We start from the raw sequence: 13,355 nt of genomic DNA, 5'->3' as shown, positions 1-13,355 counted from the left end.
TTCCTTTATCCTTCTACCCTTGTCTGTACCCAAATTGCGCTGTAACTGAGCCGTGTAACCACACTGTGATATTGCTACCGTATAAACATTTTTTCTAGCTCCCGAACTTTGCTAGGGGCTATGCGTAGCATTTTAAAAGTTACAGCTTCTCTCCTCAAAGAGTTTGCGTACTATTTATTGAAGTAAAACAGAGATAAAATATTTCCAGAAGGTGATTTTCCTATTTAAAAAGGGTACATCATTACGAAATAGTGGACTTCAGTCATTTTAAAGCTATCTGAGGTCTCAGATGCTAAAGAAATTAAGAAATGTTATTGATATCATTAAAGAAGTCAGAAGTCCACACTTATTAATGACCTGAGCCAGGGGCTAACATCTCAAAAAGAAAAGGTCTGCAGAGTTGAAATGATTTACTAAGGCTCGGGGCCAAGACCCTCTGAGTTCTTTGGCGGTAACCCGGGGCTGTCCCGTGGGAGACCTGTAGTCCTACTAGAGACCCTTAGAGGTGCTGAGCCTTCTAAGCTATGTCAGATTAAAAGGGATCAAGACCTCACCTCCCAAAATTGCACTGCATGAGATTCAGACCCTAGGAAGGTTATGGAACCCACGTCCCAAATCCATTCGTGAAGGGGCTCCGGCGGGCAGGCTTTGAAAGGAGGTGAGAACCCTTGTCCCAGAGCATCCCCTGGAGGAAGGGACGTTGAGGCAGCTCAGGGCGCAGCCCCCGTTCCAGGCCGGCAGAGCCCCACCCCCGCCCCCATCTTGGTCTCCTCACAAGCTCTGCACCTCTGGGTAACCAGCCAGCCTGTTGCCTGACCACTGCGGGGTGGGAGAGGCGGGGTGGTGACAAGCAGGGGACGTTGTAGTCACTGTGCCCTAGGAGAACCTCCAGATTTTCCAGGGTTCAGATAGAGTTTGAGAGGACAACTGTGAATTCAAAACATTTGGTGATGGTGATGTTTTCAGAATTCAGAAAAAGCATCCGAAATCCTTTTTGTGGGAACTTTAAAGGGTTTATTCCTCTCTTCCTTACCCCCATTTCTTGAAATCTCAGCAACAGATGGGAAAGGGAAAAAACTGGAATGACAAAAGAAAAAACCAAACAACTGCATGCTGAACACGCATGGCCTTTCCATAGCTCCTCTGAAAGCGAGAAAAAGTGTAGGATTGTCCCAGCATTGCTTCTGGAATTTGCCATCCCAGAACAGTTCTGGTTTCAGTAGGAGGGTAGGGGCTCAGGGAGGTGTGTTTCTGCTCTCAGTCGATTTAAAGAAAAACGGCACAGACTTGCTTAGAAGACACCCTGTGTTATGCAGGCCCATGTGGGTTGTGCGTTAACTGCCCCCAAACGAAAAAATGTTACTGCACATCCTTTCTTAGAGGAATAGAACAATGAGACTGATGCTGGCTTTTTGAGTGGAAATACAGGGCCAGAAGCCACCCGCTGTCTCCAGAAACAAAATGGCATGTCGTGCCTATAAATAGGAATTGGGCTGTGGGATTAATGATACGGCAGTTGAGTCATCTTCATTGTCAAGAGCAGGATTGCAAAGAATGTGGTGATGGATATTTGGTTAAAAAAAACGAAATATAACAAAACCCTGCAGTCTGCTGGGATCCCCCAGCTCTGTCTGACCCTTTCCGCTTTGGAGAAAAACATGTTGTACTGAGTGTAGGGCCTGCTCTGCCTGGGACCCATCCATGTCCATGACTCAACTCTTCACACGTTCGCCCTCTCTGAATGCCAGCACTTCCTGCCATTGTTGGGCAGTTTATTAATAACTAACATAATAATGAGGGTGTCAGCTGTCTGCCGTCTCCCCTTCCAGAGAACTGATCTGATGGGGGCCTGCCAGCTTCATGGTCAGGGCCTTATTCAGCGTAAAATACACGGCCTGAAGTTGGTACCAATCCCATGATGTTTGGGGGCTTTTTTCTTCTTCTTTTCATCTTCATCCTTTTTTTCTTTTTTTTTTAAATATAGATTTTATTCCTACAGTTCCAATTTATTTCCTTTATGTTTTGCAGTTACTTTATGTCAATGTTTTTTTAACTGGGGTATAGTTGTTTTACAATGTTGTATTAGTTTCTACTGTACAGCAAAGTGGAGTTCCCTGTGCTATACAGCAGCTTCTCATTAGTTACCTGTTTTATACATATTAGTGTATACATGTCAATCCCAATCTCCCAATTCATCCCACCACCCCCACCACCACTTTCCCCCCTTGGTGTCCATACGTTTGTTCTCTACATCTGCGTCTCCACTTCTGCCCTGCAAACCGGTTCATCTGTACCATTTTTCTAGATCCCACATGTATGAGTTAATATACGATATTTGTTTTTCTCTTTCTGACTTACTTCACTCTGTATGACAGTCTCTGGATCCATCCACGTCTCTACAAATGACCCAATTCCGTTCCTTTTTATGGCTGAGTGAGATTCCATTGTATATGTGTACCACTTCTTCTTTATCCATTCGTCTGTCTATGGAACTTGGTCAGTTTTTTGCGGCCCAGCATGTGTGATCTTAGTTCCCCAAAGCAGGGATCGAACCCACGCCCCCTGCATTAGAGGCATGGAGTCTTAACCACTGGACCGCCAGGGGAGTGCCGTTTTCATCCTTTCTTTTTGGCTCTCCTTCTACCTCTTCCCTCTGTTTCTCTCCAGCCTTTTAAAGGTTCCTTTATCCACTGCCTGTCTCTTCTTAAGTCTAACGATGCCCAGCATTCCAGGGACCTTTAGTGTTGGTCCCAGGCTCAGTGCCCTGCAGATGGGCTTAGCCAGCAGCGCTGCCAGAGGGCTCGCCTTCTGCCAGGGTGTGTTTATACGGGACTGTGTAACTGGTGAGGGCTGCGAAATCTCTTTCTGTGGAATGGATGTTTCTGGCCGTGGCTTGAGCAGGACAGGCCTGAGTCAAAATTGTGAGAAGACAGCACGGTTGTCCCTTTCTGCTCTCTCACTGGGGGTAAAAAAAAAAAAAAAAAAAAACCTAATAAACCATTTATACTGATATAGTTACGCCCTCCCGTGTAAAGGAATATTTGCCTGCTAAAGAAAACCAGGGCAGAATGATAACCTGTAACCTAAGTGAACGACTTTGATGGAATTTTAAGAACTGAAAAAGAAATATCACCATCCCCTCCCATAGCTTTTGCTCTCTTCCCATTTATGGAGACCAGCCTTCTCAATATTACAGTCGAATCACAGAATCTTGGAGCCAGAAGGATAAGCCCCCTTATTTCACAATATAAGGAATGGAAACCCTATAAATTAACTCATAACAGTAGTTTCAACTAGGTAGTTTACCAGATGCTGCTAATTTTTTAAGTCATTGGCTCACTTCTCTCCCTCCCTCCCTCTCCCCCAACCCCGAACACTTCTCTCTTTAATTATCTTTGTACCCTTCACCCTTTGGTGAAAGCGCCACTGAGCACTTTTCTTTTTTTTTCTGAGTCCCAGACACTCTTTGCTGCCACCACATGGTGTTTATTTTCAAATTGCTCCCATTTCACTGCTTTTATACATGCACTGTTTTATTTTTAAAATACCCGACCCTAATGAAAAGTTCTCCAGGCGTGCACTTTTCATGTGAAAAAATCACATTTCATTCCCTGAGATGCTCTCCAGAGATCACACACAGTTATCCTGAAATCTGCCAGGTGGCTTTATTTCCCGTGTTCTCTTAGGACATCTTTTCTGTAAGGAATTCATAATTGAGGATTTGTAAGGCAAATAAATATCTCTTCATCATAAAGCGTTCAGACCTTTTCCTTGTATTTATTCCTGGGGTGTCTGCCAAAACTTTTCCTTACAGCTTTTGTAGATCTGCTGGGAATATGCCTACTTTCTTTTTTTTTTTTTTTCATAAAAGTCTAAACAGATTGTCATTTCCTTCCCTTACTTTTAGGACAACAGATTTCTTTCTTCTTTGGGGTACTGTTTGTTTCAAATTTCCCCTGCTTTCAGAGAGGAAAGAACCCCTTCTGTCTCCTGAGATCAGCGGGGCTGGTCATCAGAATTCCATCTGTGTAAAAACAGATGAGCCCCGGTTCCCGACAATATTCTGTTTAAGAGGATGCGTTCTCATATCCGGTGCAGGGTAGCCCAGAGTCTTTTGAAAGATTGGAGCACATTCTCCGTCTCAGCCCGATGAGGACATCCTTCCCCATGTCTGCCGGCTGGGAGGGGAGCTGCTGTTTGTGTGGGCCGGCCCTCCCCACGCATCCTGTCCCAGGGCACCAGCTGCCCACCCGGGGACACCTGGAGTTCCCTAGCTGGAGCACGAGAAAGTCCGAGAGGCGGTTTCTCCAGAGGTGGCAGGAATATCTCCGTCCAACAACATCCCTAGCATCCGGGAGTTCACTCGGGAGATTTCCAAAGACCCCCTGAAAGTGCCTTTCTGATCTTCAGTGCATCAGACACTCCCGGCTGTGTTTGGATTGGAATTGTCTTCTTTGGGGTCAGACCTTTTTCTCCTCCTCTCAGCCAGCTGAGGAGTGACCTATTTCTATAAAGGATGTGGATTGAAAAATGATCATCAGATAGCCAAAAGCAAAAGACATGTTCAATCAGGGCTCATTCAGAGAGATGTTGACTGAGCAGTAAGCAGGATGAAAAGCTTTCCAGAGAGCTCATCTGATGCTGACCCTCCCGGCACTGGACCACTCAGCCTCAGACCTCATCAGCCCAGCAGGTTCATTGCCTAATTGGCCTGGGATGCGGCAGCTGCCGCCTCTGCCCGTCAAGTGCGCGGCTCACGTCCTCCTTCCTCCCACTGGACAGCTTTTCACGGCCGGACGCGAGGCTCTCTGAGGGCTGGACCCACGTCCAGTTCCCTGTCTCCCCCGCCCCACCTTGCACACAGAAGGTGCTTCAGAGACTTCTGTGGCTTCCTTGGCGCATTTGAAGGACCCGCGGGCTCCTCCTTTCTGCCTACGTGTTCCTCCGCGCGGTCCCGCAGAAAGGGTCTAGGCTGGAGAGGCAGGTAGGCTAGCACACGAACCGTGTTTATTACAGCCAGACCCAGTTCCTGCCCTCATGGTGCTTCCATTCTAGGAATGCAGCAGACCAAAGCGCCAAGTTGGAATCCCAGCTGTGCCTCCTAACATCCCAATGACCTCGTCTATGAAAATGGGTATAGTGTTCCCGTGAGGATGAAATGAAGTAGAACGTGTGGGAAGCTCCTATCGGGAGTTCTGTCAAAATCCCCTCCCTTCCCTTCTCCCGAGTTCCCTGCATGTGCACCTTCCCCCAGCCTTCCAGCCTCTTGCCTGTTCACTGTTCTTCCTCTTTTGCATTAGGAGGCTCCCCAGAATTGGGGTGCCAGCTCCTAACAAAGGCCAGGGGACACTCCTGAATACGAATAACCACAAATACTCATGTAGTGCCTATTACGTGCTGTTCTAAGCATCTTGCAAGCCAGTGCAAATCAATTTCATTTGATTCTCCCAACTTTTGAAGAAGTCCTGCTTTTTAAATTTGTTTATTTATTTGTTTATTTTTGGCTGTGTTGGGTCTTCGTTGCTGCGCGTGGGCTTTCTCTAGTTGCGGCGAGCGGAGGCTACTCTTCGTTGCGGTGCGCGGGCTTCTCATTGCGGTGGCTTCTTTTGTTGCGGAGCATGGGCTCTAGGTGCGCGAGCTTCGGTAGTTGCAGCCCGTGGGCTCAGTAGTTGTGGCTCACGGGCTGTAGAGCTCAGGCTCAGAAGTTGTGGCACATGGGCTTAGTTGCTCTGCAGCATGTGGGATCTTCCCGGACCAGGGCTCGAACCCGTGTCCCCTGCATTGGCAGGTGGATTCTTAACCACTGAACCACCAGGGAAACCCAGAAGTCCTGTTTTCATTCCCATATGAGAAGGGAGGTAACAGATTTAGAGCGGTCACGTGACATTGCCGAGTCCTCACAGCTAGTATGGCACAGAGCTGGACACAAGCCCTGACTTGTTAGCTCTAAACTACTAGATGGTAGACTTCTGTCTCCGGAAGCTGCCAGACCAGTTGACATTTCCCGAGGTGTATTCACATCACTCTTTCCTACAAACTTGGTGCTACTTGAAAGTTTGACCACCACCAACAACAAAGTGTTTATTTGCTACTTAGATCTTTCAAAAGCATTCAGATCACTCCTGTTTTTCCTTGGGTTCGTGCACCAGTTGATTATGCTTGGACAGTCCTTTCTGACTAGCGCTTGGCTACTGCTCTGACACTCTCTACGTTTTGAAATCTCACTCTTCTGGCTCCGGTAGAGAGCATCCATCCGTCTAGTACTTCATTAATCCCGAACAAAGCTCAGATTAAACTCTTACTTAGTATTCAGGTTTACAGATAATTTGCTTTGGCCTGTTGATAAGATCAGAGGTCAGAGATCAGTCCTTTAGGTGCCGGTCGATAATTAGACATTTCCTTTTGATTTGAAGCAAACTATAGCCATAGCTGGGAGAAGGACCAGAGTTGGAGGGATGCTTGTCTGTTCTGGAGGTGGAGATGGGAAAGAAAAGAGGAGAAAGATGGTGCCGTATGTAAGGGTCCTTTTGTAAAAATTGCAAAAATGGCTGCTAGAGGTGAGAGGGAACTGCCTCAGTAAGCTGTTTATTTCGGTACTAGATTCTTCGAGTTTGGAGGAATCTTGGGGGTTAGTTAATTGGTCATTTTCTGGTTGGGGACATCATGGCTCTGAGAGGTCAACAACCCGAGATCTGACACTAACACTAACTAACAGCTGACGTGTTGGAAATCCAGGTGTCTTTTATCCTTCACTGCTCCTCTAAAAGATAGCGGATTTCCATCTTGTTAATTTCTAAGGGGCTAAACGTATAACCTTGGAGTGGGGTTGCCTGTGAAAAGGCACGTGTGTGTTCACGTAACCGGAAATGGACAAATCATCGTAACTGAGAGCTTCTATACCATTCATCAAGTGTAGGTGCTGACTGGAAATTATTTCTGTGTCTAGAATCATTTTAGATGTGCTCACAAACCTTTAGTTTGCAAGACTCTCGTTGCCCTGTGCCCCTGAGGCTCTTCTGACGGCGTTTCTCCCTGGATTCATTCTGTTCTGTCACTTGAGAGGATGAAGAGTGACTCTCTGCCTCTCTGGCTGGCCTTCCTTTTAGATGTCGCGCGTGCCATTCAGGGGACGTCTAGAGGGTGAGAACATCAGCATCTCGGAGCGCTTGGGGCTCCTCCTTCTGATGCTCTTGCGTTTCCGTCAGTGCTTTGTGCTGTTGGTGTTGTCATCTTGTCCCTGGGCACTCAGCTGCCGCCCCCCAGGGTTGCCACGTTGGCCTGGTTGCAGGTAACACCCCGACGGCTTCAGATCCGACAAGCTCCAAGAGAGAGCAGCTCTAAGAACTCAGCACGCTTGCCCAGACGGTGCATTTCCTTTACAGAAACAGAGGCACCGGGAACCTCTTTTTCAAATGCATTGTGACCAGAACCCCACGGCAGAGCTGCCCTAGCTTGAGGGTGGAGTGGGGGGCCCAGAACCTGCCGAACCCCTCAACTCCGTCCCAGCCTCATCCGCAGGCGCACCAAAGGCATAAATGCAAACCCAGGAGCTCAAGAAACGAAATTTGAAAACAGTGCCTAGACCTCTGTTGCTCCTTCTAATGATGAGCTTTGGAGCCCGAGCGGTAGCTGCGTTGCACAGAGCTTCTCTTCTTCGGCAAATGGCCCCTTGAGTAATGGCGAGGAAGTCATTTCAGTCATTTCTCTCTTTCTAATTCTAGCCGGTATGTCCCCGTGTGGGTGTGCGCACTCGCTCCAGTTAAGTCTACCCTAGATACGGAGGGTTTACCTGTCCCAGGCACAAGCTAAATGCCGAATGTGTGTGATCTATTAGTCTTTACAGCACATGCCGCGGAGCGGCTGGGCCCGTGAGCCGCGTCCGCTGAGCCTGCGCATCCGGAGCCTGTGCTCCGCAATGGGAGAGGCCACAGCAGTGAGAGGCCCGCGTACCGCAAAGGAATAAAGGTGTGAGGCAGAGCCAGCCAGCATTAGTGGTGCCGTCACTCTGTCTTATATGGGTTTGGTATTTAGGCTAATTATTATAAGTAATCATAATTTAGGGAGTGCTAATGAGCTCAAGACCAAAGCTTAACTAATCCATAACTAGAGATCAGATCATCCAAAAATTCTGGGCTTTACCACCCAGAGTTTAATGTTGTGATTTTTGCCATTCTTGAATAGAGTTCATTCTTAGACTCGACTTCATAAATCACCATCTCCTATTGAGAGGTTAGGCAGGGGTGAGAGGGAAAAGAATGAATTTTTCATTGGTGCTAGAAATCCTTTCATCTTCTTGGACCCAAGTTTCCCCAGGTCTGTTTTTCAAATCTAAAGTCTGACTTCCTTCCAGTATTATTTTACCTTCTTATTAATTCTTTAGATGATGGAATAATAGAGCGTAGCTCGTTAAATTTTCCTGCGTCTTCACCTGTGACTGTGACTCAGGGAACAAGATTAAGATTCAGAATGATTTAGCTGTGTTACCTTAGATGAATGTGGACTGGAGATAGTTCAGGACTAATAAGCTCAGGGTAATTGACATGGGGGTAGATAACCTGAAGCATTTCAAAAAGGGAAGCCTGCAATAATGTCCAACCACGTGTCACGTGAGTATGACACCATGTGGATTTAGTATGAGAACCATGAGGTAATGGAGGCTTCATGAGGGTCAAGCTCTCGTTTGAGTTTGCTGTTGAATTTGGAAACGTGACTGAAGCAGGACGAAATCCAGGAAAGAGCTACAAAAATGATTAAAAGTTTGGAAGGTCGATTCTATAAAGAAACAACCTACAGGTACTAGATTTCTTTACGGAGATGAGATACAACTTAATTATAGCATCCAACCATACGATTGACAACATTTATTCGTTTATTCAAGCTAATATATATTAGCTACTGTGGAGGCATAAAGATGGTACATTCCCACAGTGATGGAGATCCTCTATTTCAAGCTAGAACTAGTCAAAATGTATTGTACCTAAACACTGAGAATTCTTGAAGATTAGGGTTATAAGAACTTAGGTGCCTGGTAATTGAGGGAATATGGGGATTCCTGCTCAGAGCCTAAATAAGAGTCAGATCTTATATTGATGGGGATGATTTGTTGTATTTTTTTTAATATTATCTATTTGACTGCACCAGGTCTTAGTTGTGGCATGCGGGAACTTTGTTGCCACCTGGGGGATCTTTGTTGCAGCCTGCGGGCTCTTTAGTTGTGGCATGCGGGCTCTTTAGTCGTGGCATGCGGGATCTAGTTCCCTGACCAGGGATCGAACCCCGGCCCCCTATGTTGGGAAGGTGGAGTCTTAACCACTGGAGCACCAGGGAAGTCCCCATCACAGAGTTTTTGATACCAAAGCATAGAAGTCCTTTCTAGTCTTGTGATTCTGAGACGCCTTCTTTAACCACTGGAAGAAACAGAACAGTCGACTCTGGGAATTCTGACTGGATCGTTGTCAGATCTGTCATTCATTCACTGAATTGTGCCAAAATGTTTCCTAAGGAAATACCATCCCTACCCCTCCCTCCAACAAATCCCGCTAGAATTTTTACTGGTATTGCAATGATTCTCTGATTTAGTTCCTGAAGAATTGACATCATGACAACGTCTGGCTTCCAATCCATGACCAGACTACCTCTCTGTCTTGCTTGAGGTCTTTCGTTTTTCTCAGCCGAGCATTATACTTTCCATTGTAGAGATCTTGTCCATCTTCCATTAGATGAATACCTAAGTATTCGCTGTCGTTTGATGCTGTTGCAGATGGCGTGATGTGAGCCCTTTGAAGGCACACCCAATGCCCATCCATTTCTAAGACTCCCGCTCTCCACGGACACGAGAAGCAAGCACTAGTCGGCTTTTCCTTTCTCAGGGAGCCAAGGCGCCTTGTCTAGCCATCCAGGTAGAAAAGGCATCATAGCTTCACTGCAGGAAACCTATTTCAGAATGTAAACATTGCAGCCCAGAAATGATTCTCTGGTCTACCCTAAATCTCTCCAGTTGGCATTTCAGCGTATTTTCCTTTTGTTTGGTTTACAGTTTGCCTTCCACAAAGGTTTCCTATCTAGCAGTCTGCTATTTGAATCATCAAGCAGATCGTTCTGTGCTGCATATAAAAATATGTATAACTTTTTTAGGAGGGAATGTGCTCATGATACAGTCTCGAGTTCAAAAACTACAATACAAATGTAATGTTATTTTTAAAATATATGTGCTTAGGTAAAAGGGCTAAAAGAAAATGCAAGACAGTGGTTATCTCTGGGTGACTAGCTTATGGGTTCTTTTCATACATGTCTACATTTTCAAAATTTTTATGACAAACATGCGTTATCTTTGTACTAAGCAAAAATAAGCGTTTTTAAATAGAAAAGATTAAAACTTTGTATTAAAATGGCTGGCTTAAACTTGACTTTCCCCTTCATGGTATAAAAAGTCTATTAAAATTTGCTAATGAAATTAAAATGGGTGTGTGACATATCTTAAGCTAATCAAAGAAGAGGCGTGTAAATTTCCCCGCCTGTCCTCCTGACCAGCTGTAAATTACCCAAGTGCTGAGAATCCGCTCCTCACGCTTGGAGCTCGGAGCACCTGTTTTATTTCACACTCTCTTGATTCCTGGGGTAAATCCCACAGTCACAGCGTGGGCTCCGGTTCAGTTCCTTTGTGGTCCAGATGTGCGTCCCCTCGTCAGCTGGCCTAGTAACCCCACTGTTAATTGACAGGTTCTCAGGAATCAGATAGCTCGCAGTCGGCCAAGAAAGACATGCTGGCAGCCTTGAAATCCAGGCAGGAAGCTCTGGAGGAGACGCTTCGCCAGCGGCTGGAAGAGCTGAAGAGACTCTGCCTCCGAGAAGCCGTAAGCATCACTGGTTCGTCCTGTGGGACTCTGTGTTGTCTGTGCCCTCGTCTGTCTTCACGTATTTATAAAAGGCAAGGATAGGCGTCATAAAGGGCATAAGAGGGGAGCCAGCCCTCTTCTCTTGACGACCCCCAGCCCCCAGGATAAGCCCCGTCAGAAACGGGAGTCTTGGACCATAATGAAAACACTCTGACGGCAGTGAAAGTGGGTCCTGGCAGAATCCCAAAAGGGACCCCCCTAGGGGCCAAATGACAAGTAGTAATAACAGTCATAATAACAACTGTAAACAGCAACATTTGCATGGTGCCCCATAGTTTATAAAGCATTTCCTCATATGATAGTTCCCACGCTGGATGGAATGCTTTGCCAGCTTCCTAAGATCTTGTGCCCGAGTTTATCCTTGTGGTGGCTTTTGTTTCTCTTGAGTGTATTTCAGATTTATCTCTGGAAACCATAGTGAGGAGTACCTTTGGGGATCAACAAGGAAATCAGGATTTCACCTGATATAAAATCCCCTTCAAAACTCATGATCTGGTGAATGTTTCACTTTTTTTTTTGGTAGCTGATGCATTTTTTCCTTTAGCTGTTGTTTGTTTGTTTGTTTTGTTCTTACAGTAGGTCCTTCTTGCTTTTCTGTTTAAATATAGCAGTGTGTATATTTCAATCCACACTTCCAATCTGTCCCCCCCACCTTTCCCCCCGGTAACCATAAGTCCATTCTCTAAGTCTGTGTGTCTGTTTTGTAAATAAGTTCATTTGTATTATTTTTTTTAGATTCCTCATATAAGCAATATATGATATTTGTCTTTCTCTGCCTGACTTATTTCACTCAGTATGACAATCTCCAGGTCCATCCATGTTGCTGCAAATGGCATTATTTCATTCTTTTTAATGGCTGAGTAATAGTCCATTGTATATATGTACCACATCTTCTTTATCCGTTCATCTGTTGGTGGGCATTTAGGTTGCTTCCGTGTCCTGGCTATTGTAGATAATGCTGCAGTGAACATTGGGGTGCATGTATACTTTTGAACCAAGTTTTTCTCCAGATATATGCCCAGGAGTGGGATTGCTAGATTGTATGGTAATTCTATTTTTATTTTTTTAAGGAACCTTAGCACTGTTCTCCATAGTAGCTGTACCAATTTACATTCCCACCAACAGTAGGAATTACATGCTTCACACCCTCTCCAGCATTTATTGTTTGTAGATTTTTTGATGATGGCCATCCTGACTGGTGTGAGGTGATATCTCATTGTAGTTTTTTTTTAATATAAATTCATTTATTTATGTATTTATTTTTGGCTGTGTTGGGTCTTCATTGCTGCTTGAGGGCTTTCTCTAGTTGCAGCGAGCGGGGGCTACTCTTCGTTGCGGTGCTCGTGCTTCTCATTGCGGTGGTTTCTTTTGTTGCGGAGCACAGGCTCTAGGCGCGTGGGCTTCAGTAGTTGTGGCGTGTGGGCCCAGTAGTTGTGGCTCATGGGCCCTAGAGCTCACAGGCTTCAGTAGTTGTGGCTCACGGGCCCTACAGTTCACAGGCTTCAGTAGTTGTGGCTCACGGGCCCTAGAGCTCACAGGCTTCAGTAGCTGTGGTGCACGGGCTTAGTTGCTCTGCGGCACGTGGGATTGTCCCAGACCAGGAATCGAACCCGTGTCCCCTGTATTGGCAGGCAGATTCTTAACCACTGCACCACCAGGGAAGTCCCTCTCATAGTTCTGATTTGCATTTCTCTCTGCGATGTTGAGTGTCTTTTCATGTACTTTTTGGCCATCTGTATGTCTTCTTTGGAGAAATGTCTGTTTAGGTGTTCTGCCCATTTTTTGATTGGATCGTTTGGATATTGGGCCACATGAGCTATTTGTAAATGAAATCCTAGCCTAGTCATCTAAAAATATCTTTTAATTTTAGGCAAAGCAATGCTTCCTCAAGTGTATATATATACAAGGCTCATGTCTCATTGGGATTTAGAGACTGTGGCAGGTCACTGTCTCTATCTATTTGAGCATCTGTTTCCACCACCTTCTGCTTACTCCACAACTCCTTGTTATCATGTTTGAAGACTTGATTTTTTAATGCATCTCACGTTATTGTGCGTATGTGTGTATGCACACACGTGTGCATGTGCTTGCACACACACACCATGGGGTGGGAGCCCTCAGGAGAGAGAGTGTTCTGTATATAACATTACAAGGAGCTCCGTTGGTCAACAGTTCAGAAAGGGAAGCAGAAAGAGGTTCCCAAACTAAGTTGAAGAGCCCTACTCCCCTCCCCCCAGTCCTAATGCCTTGCCCCAGGAAGAATGAAACAAGAGGCCACAGAATGAGACCATATTACAGTTCAGTTTGGCTTAATTATGCTCTGGATTGATTCAAACCGGAGCCGCTCAAAGCAGACCCACATTAGCGCAAATCCTTTGCAAATCTTGGGGAAGCAGTTGTCCCGGCTGGGGGATGTGCTCTGAGATACTGTTAATATCAGCAGTCTTTTTGTAAAGAATA

The 13,355-nt window shown here is 45.8% G+C and overlaps 1 protein-coding gene across 8 annotated transcripts in view; it reads left to right on the top strand.

The window, feature by feature from the left end:
* FRMD4A (FERM domain containing 4A) overlaps positions 1-13,355 on the top strand; it is a 378,187-nt gene that overhangs the window by 311,950 nt on the left and 52,882 nt on the right. For all 8 annotated transcript variants that reach the window (XM_060162157.1, XM_060162173.1, XM_060162166.1 and 5 more), the window contains exon 15: positions 10,720-10,853. In XM_060162157.1, coding sequence (XP_060018140.1) covers positions 10,720-10,853 — 134 coding nt within the window. The remainder of the gene's footprint in view (positions 1-10,719; positions 10,854-13,355) is intronic.

Source organism: Lagenorhynchus albirostris, chromosome 1 (assembly GCF_949774975.1).
Source record: "Lagenorhynchus albirostris chromosome 1, mLagAlb1.1, whole genome shotgun sequence".
Lineage (NCBI taxonomy): Eukaryota > Metazoa > Chordata > Mammalia > Artiodactyla > Delphinidae > Lagenorhynchus > Lagenorhynchus albirostris.
This window is presented reverse-complemented; position numbering and strand designations above follow the sequence as displayed.